Source organism: Drosophila rhopaloa, unplaced genomic scaffold (genome assembly GCF_018152115.1).
Source record: "Drosophila rhopaloa isolate 14029-0021.01 unplaced genomic scaffold, ASM1815211v1 contig_2, whole genome shotgun sequence".
Taxonomy (NCBI): Eukaryota; Metazoa; Arthropoda; class Insecta; order Diptera; family Drosophilidae; genus Drosophila; species Drosophila rhopaloa.
This window is the reverse complement of record NW_025335083.1, coordinates 8,303,695-8,322,707: the sequence shown is the minus strand read 5'-3', so window position 1 is coordinate 8,322,707 and position 19,013 is coordinate 8,303,695. Positions and strand designations below refer to the sequence as shown.

At 39.1% G+C, this 19,013-nt stretch overlaps 1 protein-coding gene across 6 annotated transcripts in view; it reads right to left on the bottom strand.

The window, feature by feature from the left end:
• LOC108042861 (neuronal acetylcholine receptor subunit alpha-7) overlaps window positions 1-19,013 on the bottom strand; it is a 120,873-nt gene that overhangs the window by 17,958 nt on the left and 83,902 nt on the right. For 3 of the 6 annotated variants that reach the window (XM_044460334.1, XM_044460332.1, XM_044460331.1), the window contains exons 4-6: window positions 14,593-14,732; window positions 14,281-14,325; window positions 4,777-4,886 (exon numbers count right to left, since the gene is read on the bottom strand). In XM_044460334.1, the coding sequence (XP_044316269.1) occupies window positions 4,777-4,886; window positions 14,281-14,325; window positions 14,593-14,732 (295 nt within the window). Of the gene's footprint in view, window positions 1-4,776; window positions 4,887-8,219; window positions 8,265-14,280; window positions 14,326-14,592; window positions 14,733-19,013 lie in introns of all 6 variants that reach the window. The other 3 variants (XM_044460329.1, XM_044460330.1, XM_044460333.1) reach the window with 1 other exon arrangement.

Below are 19,013 nucleotides of genomic sequence, written 5' to 3'. Positions count from 1 at the left end.
TTCATCTGGAACTTTTTGTGTATCCGTGTCTGCGAATGCCCTGCTATTGATCTAAATGATGGCCCCACATTAGCAGCGCTGGCGACGCATACAAATTAGGTTCGAATGTGAGGCGAGTGGGGAGAAGAATTAATAAATTAAACGAAGTAAAAGTCTGTCGGGCGATGTCTGTCCCCCAAACCAAGTCGAATCCTCGCCGAATCCTTTGCAAACTGCGAAAGGAGCCTTTGTTTGACTTGGCTCTTTTGCCGGGACACGAACCCCGGACTCTGTGCAAGTTCATTAGCAAACAAAGTTGACAGCCGAAAGGTTTCTCCAAGGGGCGACGACAAGGGCCACGCCCAATGGCTCCACGGCCATCCACTGATTTCCCATGGCTATGCGACTGCCCGGCTAATCAATATGATTTTTATTTCCAGCCATTCTCGCGTAGGCCTCGTCCTTTGTCTCCGCTTTCGTCTTGGTCCTTTCGATGCCTCTTCCTGCGAAATCAACGCCGGATGCTGCGTGCCATGGAAATTAAACCAGCAGCGTACGGTACGTGTTTTGATTCATTGTTCCCGACTCGCTTTTTTTGTTTGCCCTGCTCTCGGGTGACATGTAAATTCCATTTGCGGGGCTCTGGCGCCTCAGAGAACATGCCCCGTGCGTCAATCAACCGTAAACCGTGTGTGACTGGGGGCCCCATTAGGTTAAATAAGCTTACTCCCCGTCCAATCCGCTGCAGTGCGGTGGCAAATATAAATTGCAATTAGTTCTGCAAATGCACCTGCAGGCCGAGGTCCGCCGAGTTGACACTCCGCCAGGTGCATTTGTATGTGGTAGTTTGTCTTCATTTGCGGCCCAAGTTTGAGCCGGACTAAATGCGTGCGACTCTGCTGCCTTTTTTGTGCCTTGGGACTTGTGGCATTTAAGTTGTTTTTAGTCGGCACCTGCCCAAAAGCCCGTTGGCCAGGGGGATGTGGCAGCAAATTTTGACGTTTAAGTTATGGCTTAAAATATTTAAGCTCCCCCGGGTGGACACGGATTTGTTTGGCTCACTCGTTTTTCGCCTATCCCCAGAAAGGATTCGCTGCAATCGCATTCGGAAAAGTTGGGGCAAAAAATGGAAATATCATAATGAAGTTTTTGCTGGGGCGCCGGCAACTGGTGGACATGGAAACTTTTTCGGCATAGCGTATATGTGTATCTGTCAGATAATTCCGTTGGCAGAAAAACGCTGGATGAGATTTAAATTTAGAGAAATAGAGTTGCTCCTTTGAAGTCATTTGTCTTCGGGACAATGTGACACTGCAACTATCATCTGGAGTCACAGCTGCTTCATTAGGTGTCTTTCGGCTTGCGGTCTTATAACTAACCTGAGATTTCTGGCGGGGATTTCGGGCAGCATGCAACCGGATGGAGCTTACACGGGTACTTAGGCTAACTTACGCAGACTTAATGGGTATGGCAAATGATTCCTCGATGCCTGGCTCTTGACACATCAATGCACACAACGCACACACACAGAGGATAAAATATATTTGGATATAAATATAGGCATATATGAGGGTAATTAGACGGTTAGACACAGATATAGATATGGGTTAGTTAGTATACAGCAATAGTTGGGGTGGGTATATAGAGATGATTATAACTGGACACCGAGCAAGAACCGAGAAACATGAGCTTGTTATTATTTATTATTGTTTAGGAACACAGTGAACAAATAGCTAAAATGAACGATATATAGCACACACCGATAACAATTGATTACTTTGGTGATTGCAAAGCACAAACACTCACACACACACACTCACTCGGTCGCACACACACACACACACACACGCTGAAGCGGACATTTTAAAAGCGAACCAAATGGAAAATGGCAAAATGAGAAATGAAATGGCAATTATTCAAGGCATTTCGATGAGTAAATGACTGGAATGCGGGCATCTAACACGAGTTAGGAGTCCGAAAACATTTGTAATTCGTACTCCCTTTGCAATTATTGTTAGCCATGTTGCTGAAATGTTGTCGCAACGGCTTACGGGGCGGATGATGAATGTATGGCTATGGGCATAATTACTAGTTCAGCGTGGTGCGATTCTTGTTTTGTTTAAATTAGCACACACACAGTCACACTTCTAGACTAACTAGTTGGACATAAAGACTAACATTTAGTGAAAGCGATTTAAAATTTGATTTGTTCAGGTATGGGCGTTCTTTAAAGTATTTTCTTTTGGGATTATAAACTATGTAGATGAACCTTCCGCTTTGTAAAATCTAAAGACACTTAGTCAGAACTGAATTAAATAAAGTTGTTGACGCGCTTTAAAATGTCTATTAGCGTCTTAAAATTTTTGGTTCACAGAAAACCGGAAAACTTTCAGAAAAATCTTTGTTAAGGGAAATGAAAAATTGAGACTGGAATGTTGGCAAGTTTTTTAAAAGACAACTTTTCGTGAAGCTTGTTCATCTCCAAGTTACTGAACAATTTGTTTTCAAGTTCTATACAGATTAATAAATATTAAACAGACAATAATATTTTTGTATTCTGGACTATTTCACGGAAGGTTCTTCGGAGTCTCAATTAAACGAGAGTGTTTAATAGTTTATAATACTGTTTTTTTCGTTACTTATATTGCTTGACATGTGATGTTTATTAGTTTTAAATGCTTAGATGAGACGATCGATATTCGGTAATTAATTTGTGATAGAAAATAGCTGTTGGTGCAATGGATTAACATTAACTTGATGGGTATGCTTAGCTAGTCTAGCCAAGTTCTCGGTTTAGTAGAATGTATTTAGCTTTAGCTTAGATTAATATGGGATGGATTTTCTATTTTAATACGTTTAACTTGTCGTTAATACATTTAATTTAAATGTGTTTGCTTTGAAGTGTTTTGTGTGTGTATATGGAATGTGGGTGGTGGGTGGTGGGTTATTTCGAGGTGGTTTGGGTGGTGGTATGTGGTGCCCAGGCAAAGTGAAAGTCTTTTTGGCACCTTGCTGGGCCACACGACTTTTAGTTGTGGGATGAGGTGGGGATTTAGGTTAAATATTTTTTGCATTTGGTATTATTTTTATGCGGTTTTATTTAGTCTTTTGTTTAGTAAGAGGGATTTGATTTCTCATGCACAATACTTGAAAATCTATTTTGCCTTTTTTTGTGATGGTCTAGATGGTTTCTTGTTTTGTTTTTTGCAGGCTACGTATGAGAATGACAAAAAACATTTTTTTTTTTCCATTTTCGGTTTTAATTATTTCTTTACAGTTTTGTTGTCGGCCAAATAAATTCAAGTACTGAACGTCTAACCAGAAATATTACACCAGCATATTGTTGAACAATCTCTGAGGAGGTTATTGTCTTTCGGAAATGGAGCGAGAGGACTTCGACTCGGGCTTGAGTTAAGGTGAAGTCTAAGTGTGAGCCTTTGAGGCTGGGAAGCAGACCACAGACCGCTGTCCCCGATTCCAGGAATTTGACCCTTGACCCGGGCTGTTTCGAACAAAGTACTTGCGCAATATTCTGGTTAAACAAAGTTTAAGTTGTTGGAGTTTAGTCTGGGCGATTATTTAGCTTGTTTTGCGGTTACTTCGTCTTTGGTTTAGTTTGCTTTTATGGCTTGATGGTTGGTTTAGTTAATGCTGGATAACTCAGGCATTTCATGTGTTATACAACGTTCGGTTAGCATTACGAATCCAATTACAATGTGAGGCCCACATCAACGGCAAGCTGACAATGTACAGTCCCACTAGACAACCACTGCGTGTAAACTACTCTTATTGAAGTAAACAAATGTAAATTATTCTGTTTTTTCTTTTTTTTTCTTTTTTTGTTTTCCTTTTTTTTTTTGGTTAAGTCACTTTTCGAAACGAAAACGTTGAAAGCAAATCATAAGTGGGTAACATTGAAACACAAATATTATTATGTACGGGTAGGAAAAGTCGATTTAGCCCCCAAATCAAAAACAATAATGTTTGTTTGACTTGCGGCTTGTTTCGATTTTCGTAGTTGTTTTTATTTTATTGTTTACAAATAGACACACAAACAATAGCGAGTGGATTATGATGCGTTTATAATAATAGCTATATAATTATGTATGGATGGATATGGAGACATACATAACTAAAGTGTATGCAAACATATCAAATATGCTGGGGATTATCGTTTTCAATTCAAAAACCAACTCAAATCGAACCGTACAAACAATATCATAAACTAAACTAAGGGAAGGCAAACAATTGACTTTACTGGGTCTGTTGATTGTTATAGTTTGAAATGGAGTATATTATTTTGTATATCTCCATTTTGAAACCCATTCAACAGACCCATAAAGTTTGCGGTGTATCCATCATCAGATGGATAACAACACCCGGAGTTCTAATGGTAAACTAGTAATCTATTTTAATTCAACTAAAGTGCACAATTCAACTACGTAAATGTATTCGTATACTCTAAGTTTAACTATAACTATAACTGAACGCAAAACGAAACGATAACGTAAATTCTTTTTGGGGATCCATCCTAAGAATCGACTTGGATGGTTGTGGTTTTATTTGGTCAGCCTAACTTACCATTGTTCAAGTAATACAGTGATTAATTGGGTTACATATTGTGAGTTAAACGGGCCTATGCCTAGACTTAAGTCTGCTCTATGGCTGGTTATGTATTGCGCAAACACTTTATACTGATTCTCAGATTAGTTTCTTTGATTCATGTGGGGCTGCGATAGCCTTTCTATTCGGTTACGGTTACTTCGAGTCCGGCCGGAGTGGACACAGATCACTTACCTGTTGTACATGAGCACGTCGGGTTTCCACAGTTTGTTGGGAGTGATTCGCAGGTCCTTGACCCCGCCATATTCCGTCTCATTCCAGCGCAGATTGTAGTCGTTCCACTCCTGCGTTGACATGTTATATAAGTTTTAATAATGATTGCACAGGGCTTGAGTGGTTTCAATGCATATATTGCTATCAAATTAAATGTCTAAAAATTGAAACAAAAATGCGACGTGATGTTTGGAAAAGAAAACAGATTTCTCTGGTTATTTTTTTTGGGGGTAGAGTACGAAAAGAAAGTTGGAAAGAAAGTAGGGACTCCGAAATGAAATCTACTCAACTGCTGAGCACATGCACATACACACATGCAAGCTACGAACTACCACTACCAATACGCACTAGGCTAAGACTAAAAGATGGCCAACTCGCTCCATATCTTTTTGCCAACTGATTGGCAAGCTGTTGCGCTTAAGGATGCCAGCACACACACACACACAGCAGCACGTACACACACACTGGCTGCATTATACAACAATGTGCAACTTGACAACAATTTCAGGCTAAGTCAACCCCCCACCCCGTCTGCGGAACCACATATGAGACAAGTTTTATCAACGTTTCTCGTTTGCTCTTTTCTGATCCTGTTTGTTGGTACACGGCGAGAAAAACTGGACAATAATAGGTATCAGTTATTGGCTCAGGCTCTTTTTAAGGTTTTATAGCACATAAATTATATCTTACTAGAAAAAAATATCCAATAGGAGATGAACTAACTTTAAAGATATTTTAAAGAATTTTAAGTATTTACTTGATCAGGCCTTTCAAAATTATATTTATAACATCTTTTATAGCTTTAAAAAGGTTAAGGGCTCCATTTCTGATTTGTTTTTTTACTTTATTTATAATTTAAAGTTCAAATTTAGCAGAAATAAACTGTGATATCTACAATTCCTTGCTGATTTTCGTTGTGTAGTCAAACAGTTGCTCAGTACTTTGTGTCACTCTGCGGTTGCCTGCAACGCGATTCTGTCCCTCGTCCTGAATTTCCCCCTGGTCGTTGCGTTTTGTGGCTTTCCTACAAGTGGTTCATGTTCGTGTCATAAAAGCGGCAAAGTTTCCCCTCTACTTAGTTCCTCCTTTGCCGGGCTCATGTTCGTTCTATTGCTGCTGTTGTTGTTGCTGCCTCTGTTATGTTTATAATTTAACACATTTGTGGCATTTTTAGAGCAAGCAATTGTCCTCGCCGACCCCCGTGGACCGTCGCTCTGCCCGGAAGCTGCACACAATCCCTTTTTTAAATCACAAAAATTTAATTACATGCCATGGCCTCGTGCTGCATTAAATTATACGAGTGCCGGGCCGAGTATCTGCATCTGTGCCGGGTCTGCTTTAAAACAGTTTAAACTTTGCCCCACTGCCGTCCGTTATTGTGTGCGGTTTTTATGGCAGCTGTAAAAACAGATGCCTCATGCCTCGACTGGGGCATCCCATTTGGAGGTGAGCAGAATGCTCCTAAAAACATTTCACCGCTTTGTATGCCGGCGGAAGGACACAGATTTTGATGCGAGAGTGTGGCAATTATTTTGCGAAATAGTTACCGCGAATCTCACATTTACTGGTGCGTGTCTAAACGTTGGGGTCTATATCGAATTTGCTTGTGGCGAAATGCGAAAATTCAGCAAAGATTGAATATAGAAAAACGCAGTTACATTTCGCCGCTTTAAGTATTTTTTTAAACATTTTAATTTGTTAATGAGACTTTAGCAAATGGCTCTGGGTTTTTTATAGTGAAATATAATCGTAGCAATTTTATACTCTAGTGCCTTTGGCACTATGAAAAAATATATTTATTTAAATTAATATCTGCATATTAAAAAGTACAAAAACCATTTTGAACGTTTCTAAAATAATATAAAATGACAGGTTTTTGCCCTGCTGAAATTCGTTCCCTTTATTGCCTAGTCAATAGCCATCGATTTTTTGTACGCTTTCTGGTCGCGTTTTGTGTCTGATGGCTTTTGCGTTCATTTATCGGTTTTAATTGCTATTTGACGGCATAATTGGGCCGTCGAGCAGAACAACAATCGGTTGACTGGCACCATCGACAGCTGGAAGGACTGGCATTTGGAATTCCAGCAGCCTGTTTGTGGTTGCGAGTGGCAAATTGACAAACATTTGAACACCATTTCGGGGAAAAATACCGACAGTTTATAAACGCCTCGCCAGGACCAGCCATCAATCATAAATACTGCAGACTGCACTAGTCCAGATGCGTCATTTTATGTGTGTTTTGTGTTTGATTGCAATTTCGAAATTACTAAAATTTATAGACCCCCGTTCCGGGATGTATTCGATCAGTCGGCAGTGATGAAAGTACTTGCGCACTCTACGTGTTAAATAAATAATTTAATTAATTTCGCAAATTGACAGGACTTGACGGGGTAACAGGAGCGATGCCGGAAATGAGAGTAAGGTACGACAAAAAAAGCATTTCCGCTGGCTGCTGTCGTGCATATATCACCTTTTTTCCACTCACACAAAAGATAGGCACACTCGCAAACAATCTCACACAAAGTAAATGCAGGGCATGCAGTACGAACAAACACAGATGGGGCATATTACACGATGCGATCTCTTGACATGCACTTGTTGTGTGTTTTTTTTGTGCTGGGTTAGGTTCTGTTTAGAGTTATGTTTTTTGGTCGGTTCGGTTTATGTGTTTGATTTTTAGTTGCTCTTAATTGAAAGGAAACTGAAACTAACTCGCACCGAGTTCTAAACCAAAATGTCAAAAAGATTATTCGCTGTAAAAAAAACTAGTTGCCATTGTAGATCTCTAGGTAGAAAAGTTATAAATTCAAAGAGAATAAAAAGGAAATAGCGGAAATCAAAGTATTTATTTAGCTGTGTCTGTGAGTATGTGGGTTTGTATTTAAGTAAGCGAGTTATTACAGTATTTAAGCTTGTATTTAATGGTAGTTATTTAAGTGATGATGTTTAAATAATTTAACGCACACACGAACTAAGCCAATCTCAACGAGAGATATAAGGGTAAAGAGAGAAAGAGTCGGAAAAACAGTGGTTACATGAAGTGTTTTTTACAACGAAAGTTAAGGGATCAGTATTTCAGATGAAACTTTCAACAAGGAACGAAAGCAGGATTAACTTCATGGTACTTCATGTTAGGACCGTGTGTGTTTAAATTATAATCAGGACAAACTCTTTCTGGGCCAAGTCCAGCTGTCAGTACTACTAACTAGAGGGATTTGAATTTGGCGGATTGAATGTGTACTTTCTGCTGGACTGAACCAGAAAGAGTCCGAGATGTTTGATTTATGATTAAATAGGTTTAAAGCGATTACACATTATTTAAAATACGATTTAAGCTATAAGTAAGTATTTAACTTGGGGTTTAGGTTTATGATTTATGATGGCGAGTTTTAGTTAAGACTTACCAACGAAAGCCAAAGATTCGTTATGAGAAGCTGATTCTTCTCGTCCTACAAACGCATTTGGAACGAATTTTGGTTGTTTTGTTGTTAACGCCAAAGAACACAAGAAAATCAAGTTCAACGCAAGACCAACAATGGAAAGTAATAGTAAGTAAGACGTAAGGAAAGCCAAAAAGTTAATTTAAGTCAAAAGTTTAAAAAGAGCAGAGCATGATAAAAGAAAGTTTTGGTTTATAAATTTGTTTTATGAGTTTTATAAGGGTTTTTTCTTTTTGAGCTTTTTGTTTTTTTCTTCTTTTCATTTATTTATAGCATCTGTTTTTATGACGTTTATGAATAAGATTTTTTGATGTTTTAGTTTAATCTCCACTAGCTCTGCACGCAATGAAGTTGTGGCTTAAATGTGCTACAGCTTCCTTAAATTCGGCTACTATTTCAATGGTAAGTAAACATTTATCGTTCTCTTTGGGGCTGTTGCAATTAACTTGTCTCATCTCCCATCATCACTCAATTTGCACAGAGACCGAGAAAGCCGAACGAAATGCTATCAAAAACTTTTTTGGCCCAAAGCAGCTTTGAGCCACTCGCCTTGAAGCCTAATCTCAATCTCAATCCGAATCATGCCCGCCCCGTTTCAATCTGCTGGTCGGTGGGCCTTTGGATCCTTTTGTCCATGGCGCCAATTTACTTTACAATCCCGCCTCCCTGTGTGTGGAATATATCTATTCTTTGGCTCCACCATTCAGCCAGGATGGTCTGCAATAAAAACTTTGAACTAGGTATCAAAACCCATTTATCTTTATACAAAATTTTAATTAAAGATATTTCATGCTGGCGCATTGTCAGTCATCCACCGCCGCCAACTATCCAGTCCAGTCTGCTCCATCCAATTCTGATGGATTCAAGGTGGCCTTCAGCGAATTCCGTTTGAAATGCAAACCCAGCGGATCTGCATGTGAAAGCCCCTCTAAGGTGACTGTCATTAATAACTTGTCAGGGTAAACAACAAAAATGGTTACAACCCACAGCCGCTGAAAAAAAAGGAACGAGAAACCAAAACCACAGGAACCCAAAAAACAAAAAAAAAAAAAATGAATGCGGGGGAGTTTGGCAGCAGCTGCAGTAACGACTTGAGCCATTAAAAACGAGATTGTTTGGGGGCGAAGGGGGAGCTGGAGCAGGACTCTTTAATGATATGCAGTATCCTTGGACAGGGACTTGGTCTGTACTGGTGACCTGGATGTCCCTACTCGGTTGGCATTTTCGTTTAAACCAATATGCAGGCACTTCCTCTTCACGTCAAATGCCACAACACAGCAACATTTGAATATGCGGTGCGGGAGTGAGTTTGTGAGTATGTGGGCACGATATTTGCTGTTGACACCTTATAAAAATGGCGGGTTTGTGCAAATTTCATGTTTATGACAGCAGGATACGGTGACGGGATGTGGATGTGGATGTGGATGTGAGCCCCTGACATTGACGCATACTAATGACACTTTGCCTCCACTTCGCCGTTTTCGGAACCAAACTTAAAGCACCATTTGCAGCAGACTCCGCATCTGCATTAAGCGTTCGCGTTCGCGTAATCGTGACGGAGATACAGATACATTTACGTGGATGTTCTGCGGCTCCCTGCTGCATAAGCTTATAGATTTATTTTGCATTAACGTGCCAAATTGTTTTTAAATGAGTTTCTAATGAGCCAACAATTGCCGTTGTCGTCTGCAGTGGCAAACAATCCAGATTTCAGATTTCGGGCACTCGATCCGAGATCCCCGGACTTTATAGCACCTCCCCCCCCCTCCCCTCCTTTGTAGTCACACTCCCGTGATGAATGAATGTTTTTTGGCAAAGTTTGTTGCTGCTGTTTGCCTAACAAATGGGTTATGCACATGAGCCAAAGCGAGAGTAGACTAACACCAGCCCGTTCAAGGACGAAGTTTGTTGGCCTTGGCAGCACTTAAAGTGTGTGTGTGTGTGTGTGTGTGCGAGTCGAGACAAATGAGTGGGTGATAAGTGAACGAGGCAGTTTGTTCAACGCTGCCAAATGACTTTGTCGAACTCTGGCTGGTGTTAGCGGGCCATAATTTTGGTGAAAGTATGTTTATAATGGGTTTAAGGCGTGCTTCAAAGCGTCAATGGATGACGCTAATAGATTTGACACCACCTCAACTTCTAATCTCTGCCAAAATAAGTCAAAGTCGTTGAATCTGCTGATGATGGCTGACTTTAATCATTCTTTTTTTAGGAGTTTATTAATATTTAATTTTATTTGTTTTTAATTAAGGAATGAGTTTTAAGCATGTACATGTACATACAAATTCAACGCCATTATAATGGCAATTATAATGTAATGCATTACATTAAATTTCCCTAAAAAGTATGCTATAAAAAACTTTAAGAACATTTCAGTGATATTCTAAACATTTTATTATTCGAAACTGTATATTTTTTATTTTAAAAATGTGTTAAGCTTTAACCACAATGTTCCCCGCTTAATGTGTATTAATTAAGGAAAACATTTAGTTGAAAATCTAATGATTCTAAATCAGAACCTATTCCAAATCTCTGTGGTAACAAAAAATTTTTAAAATATTCGATAAATCGTTGAATTATTCTAATTATTGTGGACTTTAAAATCGAAACCCAAATAATTACTGCTTTTACATGTCGTTCAGTTTAAATGGCTTTTGTTTGTGCCTAAACGATGCAAACTTAAAAAATCAATTGCTGAATTAATCTTCATTATTCTTCGCCCATTATCAGCTAAATGTTTCCTTTCTGCAAGCTTAGAAAAACGAAATTTCCACACAGATTTAAAAATAATCTGCATTAGATTCCGATTCCTGACTTTTAGTTCGAGCCACACCCCGAACAACAGATTAAACGCCATCAAAGCTTGTTCGCTTCACACCCTCGAAAATCCAGCACACTTTCATCCGTTTTTTTGGGGGACTGGGAAAGCGTTAGAGAGGGTGGCCTTTGGCCATTTCCTTTTGACACATATTTCTAAAGCCCCAGTCATTTAGGGGGCTTTGTGGTGGCTGCAACCTGGCAAGTCATTAGACGAGAGGTTACAACGAGTGGGGGAAGTGGCAGTGGGGCCATGGTGTTAGCCGAAAAATGCTAATGACTTTATTTTTTTTAACTTTGATGCTGATGACGATGCCCGGACCACAATGTGCATTTTAATGTCCTGCCAAAGGAGCCTTCGACCTGACCCACGCCCCTTCTTGTCCTGCTCCTGCAACTCAATGGCATTCGGTTGCAACTGGCTGACATGACGGGCCATCATCATCATCATCTTAATGGAGGAAATGCCGAAGGAGTAACCTTTGGTTTGCCACGAGAACGTGGTTGCCCGGATCCCTGACGGCCATTGCAAAACTTTGCCAATTGTCGGTCCGGCTGTAATCCCCTTCATCAGAGGGAATTTTTGAAGGGCATTCATTATTAGTTGCTGCAATTTGAGTAATTGACCAAACTGTGACCGGGTGCCGCTGAAAATATCAGGGCTCGTGGAATCATAAATCTCCATTCGGATCGATTTATAATTTATGCCACTGGAAATCAACGCGCTGCGGTTTCAATTCCCCTTTTTATTCGATCCCCTGCCCTGCAAATCCATCTGTCCGAATGCCGAGTGCATAAATCAAATTATTTCATACATATTTAATCGTGTAAATTAAAATGCATTTGATTTGCGAGTGCATAGATGTTCTGGCTTTAATTGTATAATTTATTCGTGAGTTCAGGGGCGAGACAAAGGGAAGGGCAAGCACATTAAAGCCATAACTTCATCGATATCTTTTTTAGTTTTAGTAGGTTTTGCTGTTTAGGTTGTTAGTTGTGTTGCGCAATATGCAGATACATTTATATGGCAATATATATATATATACGTATAGATATAGATACAAAGAAAACACCGACTTTGAATTTTTGGTTTATCTTTCACTTTTTAAATGCACTTCGTTTAAACAACATGCAAGACACGACTTTAGTTCTTTGTTGCTTGTTTTGTTTTTGGTTGCGTTTTAATTGTTGCTTTTGCTTTTTACTCAGATATGTAAAATCAGAGAACGCTTTATGACATGTACCCAGCAAAAATATATGGTAAATATACGTATATCGAACATAATCCGTAAAGAACACATATACACTATCTCTCACTGCAACAGACAATCATCACACACGCACAGCGATTGAAATTTAAATGCAAGTAAAACATAATTGGAATCGGGCGGTGGTGGGGTGGCTAACAGTAATAGTCTTGTAAATCATTTTGTCAATCGATTAATGCACTTAATGGAGCATACTAATTCGGGTCGAAGGTTACTTTTCTCTGAGCACCGGAAGGGCGGGGAGGGGGGAAACTACGCTATTTGAAATAAACATTTATGATTTACTGAATGAATGCAGCTAAGCTGTAACTGTTTATTCTAACGTACAATTAGTGGCTTAACTATATATTTGATTCAAATGTGACTTTCAAACGAAGCGTTTACATCAATTAAGCTGAATGGGTTTGAATTCCTCTGGCACTTGACTGTGATTACCCATCCCCACCGCTCTTAATATGGGGCTTTAAGAGGGTTAGCAAAAGCAACTGTGGCCATCGGACATTGCCACGCGGATATAATTTCCCGACTAAGCACATTTATTCACACGGCATGCCGCATGTTTCCGGGGAATAATAAATAAAATGTTTTCATTTCACGTTTGCACAATCAGGGAAAACCAAATGGATAAAAAAATTACAAAATAATATTAACAAAATCGAAAATGTATAAATATGTATGTCCATGTAAATCACACAAAGCCAAACACGATGAAACAATCTAGAATAAAAACGCCTAAATACGTGGCTAGTCAACAAAAACGGTTTTCATTAAAGGCAATCAATTGAAAATTTTGTTATGTAGTTCAAAGTTAGCATCCTCTTTTTTTAATTGGAACGACAATTAGTTAGATTCAAAAGTTGTTAGGGAAAAAAGAACGGATTTTTTTAAGGGGAATTGAAAATTGACGGGCAAACATAAATCTGCCTTTGGACATGGATATTGTGTAGGTAGGAGGTACTATTAATTTTTTTGAAAAGGGTTTTCCTGCTCTGTCTGCAGCTCGATGGTTTTCGCTTTATGGTTTCGGGTCGAAAAAGACTGAAACGATTGCAACTGGAGTTTCAGGTGAGGCCAGGCACAAACAAAGCACTGAAAAAATGGCTGTCGCTTCGCAAATATAAATTTTATTTATGTCCTTTTGGGTCCTTTGTTTTGATTTATTTGTTTATGTTTATGGTATGCCCGGCAATTTCTGCCAATTTAGCAATGCCATTTCGGTCATCCCTCGTCCAGAAGAAGGCAATTTCCCCGCCATCACGTTCAGGTAAAGTGAAATTCGTGTAAATCAAAAGTTTCAGATCCGAAGCGATGGGATTAGCCAAAAAGGTTCGTTCTCCTCTAATGACGCACTGAAATAATGCTGCTTCTTTCGCAGTTAATACAATTTTATAATAAATGGAAAATAAAATTCTGCTAAATCACCATCAAAGCATTATCAGTTATTTATAATTCTTTATAATTGGATTTAATTTGTGCTGTTTTTGCATGTGGGGTATGTTTTTAACGTATTTTTAATTGAAATGTGTTTAAACGGTATCCAACAGACGTCATTTGATTATAAAATAAAATGTCAAAAGAACAAACAAACGAAAAATTGTTGAGGCATTTACACACACACACGCACACACACACATACACCCACGCATACACAGACATATTGAGACGACACATATGCAAACGCAAATATGTATTTATTTATTGATAAAGAAGCCCCCGTGGGGCAATAATTATTGAATGCCAAAAACAAATTCAGAGAAAACGAAATGAAACGAAATTTGTGGTTTTGGTGGTGGAGCAAGTTATACAAAAATTTGTCGCTTTTCGCCTGCCAAAACGGAAACCTCAAATCAAAAACGAAAATCACAATCCGTCGAAATGAAAACAAGCCTAAAAAAATAGTTGTGATGGTGACACAAAAACGACGGGTACATGTCACTTACCAAATTTAACCACGCATTTGTGGTCAGAATCTGATTCTTTTCATCCTATAAGAGACGCAATCAATAATTGTTAATTCTTAGCCTGTTCACGTTACATTAGTCTTATGCATCGATTTCAATTCAATTCTGTTTGTTTCGACTCGATTCGATTCGATTTGATTCGATTCGGAAGATTATCCGACAGCGAATGGAGCTTGTGCCCCAAAGCGAACGCTTCTGATTGTTCACAGATTTCAGTTTTTCTTGCTTATTTGATGCTTTCGAAAATGTTAGCTGGGCAAAAAAAGGGGCAGATCCTCTGCGACCACTTACCACGTCGATGATCTGCTGCAGCGTCAGTCCGAACTTGACCTCCAGGGGCTCCGATTCGTTGGCCACGGGTCGCTCCAGTGTGTTGTATGTGGAGAGCAGGTGGTTCAGCAGCCGCTTCTCGTGCGGTCCTTGACAGCTTTCTGCAAAAAGAGGAATAATAATGAAATAAAATCAATGGCAGGCGGGAGGGGGAGAAAACGTGTTGCAATTAAGTGGGGGATCATATTCGCCGCTGATTTATGGCACTTTCTGCCAAATTAAACTAATAACCGGGCTCACTTATTGGCAGTTGGGCAGAGTGGCTCATTACAGGAAAAGCCATTAAAAAAAATGGCATGTACACTGGCAGCATGATGAGTTTTTGGCCGCCAGTTAATTGGTCGAATTCATTTCGGAACTCTAAATGAAACGAATTTTCGCTTTTGCTGTGGCATTGAGCAGAATTGTGGGTGAAGTGAAAGGGATATAATGTGCCAATGAAAGCTACCAAATTGGAGTAGTTAATATTCTTACTTGCCCTAGAGCTCTTAAGTCTTTAAGATTCCTCACGTACTTATATACTCTTATATTATGCACCTTGTCCATTTTTAAACTCCTTCTTATAAGTAAAACGTTTCCAACTCCATACGGTTCCCGTCTACCAATTTCTTAATGAAATAAATTGCTTTTCATTTCAAGCCAACAATTAATTAATCATAATTAATGTTATTGTAAGTGTTCAAATAATTAATATTTAAGATACAAGACTACTTATGCTTTTACAAATTCATTAAAACCAACGGACTTTAATGTCTACAAACAATTTTACTTACATAAAAGGTACCCTTTATTATTGGTGTTGAGTATAAAAATTGTCTTGGAAATGCGTTTTATTTTAAACAAATTGTTATATTTAAATTTGCAATGCGAGAAAAGACTTTATTTATTAATGATTATGAGCAAAGTCTCTATGAAAACCTTGATACAGAAATTTGAGACAAAATTAATATTCAACATCAGACTAAATTTAAGTAATACGCCCAATAAAAACTAAAACACGGTAGTTGCATGTAAATTGAATAATGCACGTCAAATCCAACCATTTAAGGTATGACAGCTAAGACCTTGTATTATATTTCCATTCTAGTGCTCTTACACAGTTGCTCCAATGGCCTCCGGAAAATGGCGTTGACTCCCACACAATTTGGCCAGGCTTCTCCGCAATGCTCTGGTTTCGGACTGGCCTAGGTGGCAGCCATAAAATGTCATTAAGTGCCACTGTGTGAGGGCTCCTCCACTGCGGACAGATGGACGGAGAACGCAAGGTGGAACTGCCGGAAGTGTCCTGGGTACATTGTGCTAAAACAAACCGTAAAATGGGCAACGGCAAATATTTGGGATGAGCGCAAAAAGTTTGGGGAATTTACGAGCTTGTCCAGCTAGCCAGCTACCCAGATACCCAGCTACCCAACTACCGAGTGTCCTATCCCAAGAGCGCTGATAAATTGACAACTCAATTGTGAAAACTATTTGCACGCCATTAGGCGAAAAGACGGTAACAAGAGGTGTGACCAGTTGGACCAGGGGACAAATATTGACAGGCCAGCCGCAAAATTTGAGCCCAACAGTGTGTCAACTCATTCATGAATGCATTGGGTCGCCAGTGGTTTCAACCTGGGTCCAAGCTGCTCGCACTCATGCCGGCAATCGAATCCATGTCGGAATGGCATTTAAATTATGCAATCGCCAAAGGAACAGAATCTGAATCAGGAGCAGGACAAGGAGCAGGAGCAGGAAAAGGCCATGAATTTGGCATGGCCGAGCAACCACTTGGAACTGACCGCTGACCGACCACTGACCACTGACGAACTGACCAAACCCACAGGCTGTCAAGGTGAACGATTGTGTTTATTACATGAGCATTAATATTCAGGGCGGTGCAGGCCACCGGGAATGCGTAGTGCTGTGACGTTATGGGATGCAATTGTGTGGCATGAAGGACTCGGCCCAAAGTGTCCTTTGTTCTAGTGACAAGTGATACTAATAAGCAACTAAGCGGCTAACAGAGTTCAGTTCACAATCAAAGGCGAAAGTACCAAGTCCATTCAGAACCACAACTTGTGTTTCTCAAAGGGAAACATTTTACCCCTTTGACATGTCTATTTTGTTTCTTTAAACAGGCTGTACCGAAATGCTTTTAAAAAAATTTTAATTAAATTATATTGTCACAGAATATTTTTATTGTCTTTTAAGGACAAGTATATAAATACTTCTGCAAAGTTATTTTGGTCAGAATTTTGTAGCGACGTATATGCTAAGGCGTTTTCTTCCCTATAAAGAACATTTATATATTTTTGGTAGGCATTATGTTGTTATACTATTGGCAAGCTCATTTTAAAAGGAAAGGACTTGAAACTTTTGCAATCTGTGTTCGTAAATCATGTTTGAAAACCACATATGTCCACAGCTGTCATAACGTAATAAATTACATTTCTTTCTTTTTTTTATGTTTCTTCAGGGGTATTTAAACTTTCTAGTTATAACATTTGTTTATTGCAGAGATTTTTACTTCCGTAATAGTTTTTAACATGAACCTTAAATACTTTTGTGGACTACGCCACTATTTTAGTTTGTAGATAACATTACCCATCTTAATTTTTATATTCTTATAAAAATAAAATATATTTGAATTAAATGTTTGAAAAGTTACAATATCCTTTGGCAATTTACAATTAGGTGATTTCGAATTATAAGGAATTTTTCTTTTGTAATTGACAAAACAGAAAATAGTTTCAAGGTTTTGACAAATTAAGACATGTTATTCAATAATGCATCACAACATTTTAATTTGTGGTCGCAAACATTTCAAATGTTAATTGTTAAGGAACTCTAAGCCAAATCGGGCATAATTGAAAGCGAAATTCAAGATAATTGAATGAAGTATGAGCCCGAACAATTCCTTCAAGGACGCTCGAATCAGGCTGCATTGGTGTGTAGTGTTTGCGTGTGTGTGCGTAGGTGTGTGTGGCTGTGTGGGTGTGTTACTGCCAACTTATTTGTGCGGTGTGTTGACCTAGTTTCACTAGCTCGCTGGCTCTCGGGTCTGATCAATTTGGCCTTGAGCGTTGGTTACAACTTCTCCAGCTGCAGTTGTCCTTGCATCAAGTTGACATTTGATTTCTCCGGCCACCGTTGTTGCCTTTTCCCCCGCTCCAACCACCCCCCTTTTGTCTCTGGGGTCGTCGTTTGCATGATTTAAAACTATTTAATTTGGTTTCGTTGGGGCTTGTTTTTTTTGTTTTGCAACAATTTGAACGTTTCGCAAAGAACACTTAAAATTCAAGGTGCCAAAACCTTGAGTTCTAAGTGTTTTTTTTTTCTCTTCCTCTGTTCTGATTCGCTTTCAGTTGTTTTTAAAAAATTTATGAAAAAGTAGGTACTTTAACGTTTGTGCAAATGGGTAGCGTTGGAAAGGCACAAAATGCATCTCACAGAAATACTTCCTGCAATTGTGTGAGTGGGTTTTGGTAAATTGTTAATTACTCTTGCGTTGTATTGTTTGCTCAGTGGGGTGAAATTTCTTGTGTGCTGCGCATTTGAGCCACCACGGCGTATACGTATTTCTGTGGGTAAATTCACACCAAATGTGCAAGAAGCGTGCTAAGATTGCTTTTTGTGGACGGGGCACAAAAATGAGCTAGTTCAGTAAGCAGACAAAAATAAAAATCAACTTTTTCAATGAATACTCAGGGAAACTTTTGCAATTGCTTAGCAATTCAAATGATGAAAATCCGTAAATTGTTGTTTAAGTCAAGTTTTCTCCCGCCTGAGGGGCACGTCACGGCGTCGCTTACCTAAGCAATGCAATTTATTAAACTAACTACTTAGGCATGCGAAAATAAGGCCCCAGAAAAACACATAAAAATAATCTAACACACTCTCAAGGCGACTCAGGCACTCTCCTGCCAAGAAGTGAACAAGGGGGCCCAAGCGGAGGAGGTGCACGGCAAGAGCTCGGCGAAGTAGCAGCTGGAGAACTCAAGTGGCAACACACACTTCAAGGCCCGACTCGACTTGGCTGCCAAAGAGATACTTTCCACACGCCGTTCGACAGCATCCGCAGCAGCAACAACAGCAACAGAAACACGCCCAAATCAGTCACAATGGGTGATGCACTGAGAGAAAAGAGCACCTGATTGCAGTATGCAGTTTTATTAGTTAAATAAAAGGTTTAACATTTTGTCGGAATAAGTTTCTCTATCTCGCTAAGCGTTTTTGAAATGGGTATCAGAATTATTTTTAAATTAAAAGTAAGCATTTTGGACTACAAAAACATTCCATACAAAATTTAAAGGTAAATGTTCTCTGTGTATATTAATCAACGAATCTTATAATCTACTCCATTACTGAAAGAGTCAGGAAAATAAATATTAATACCATCT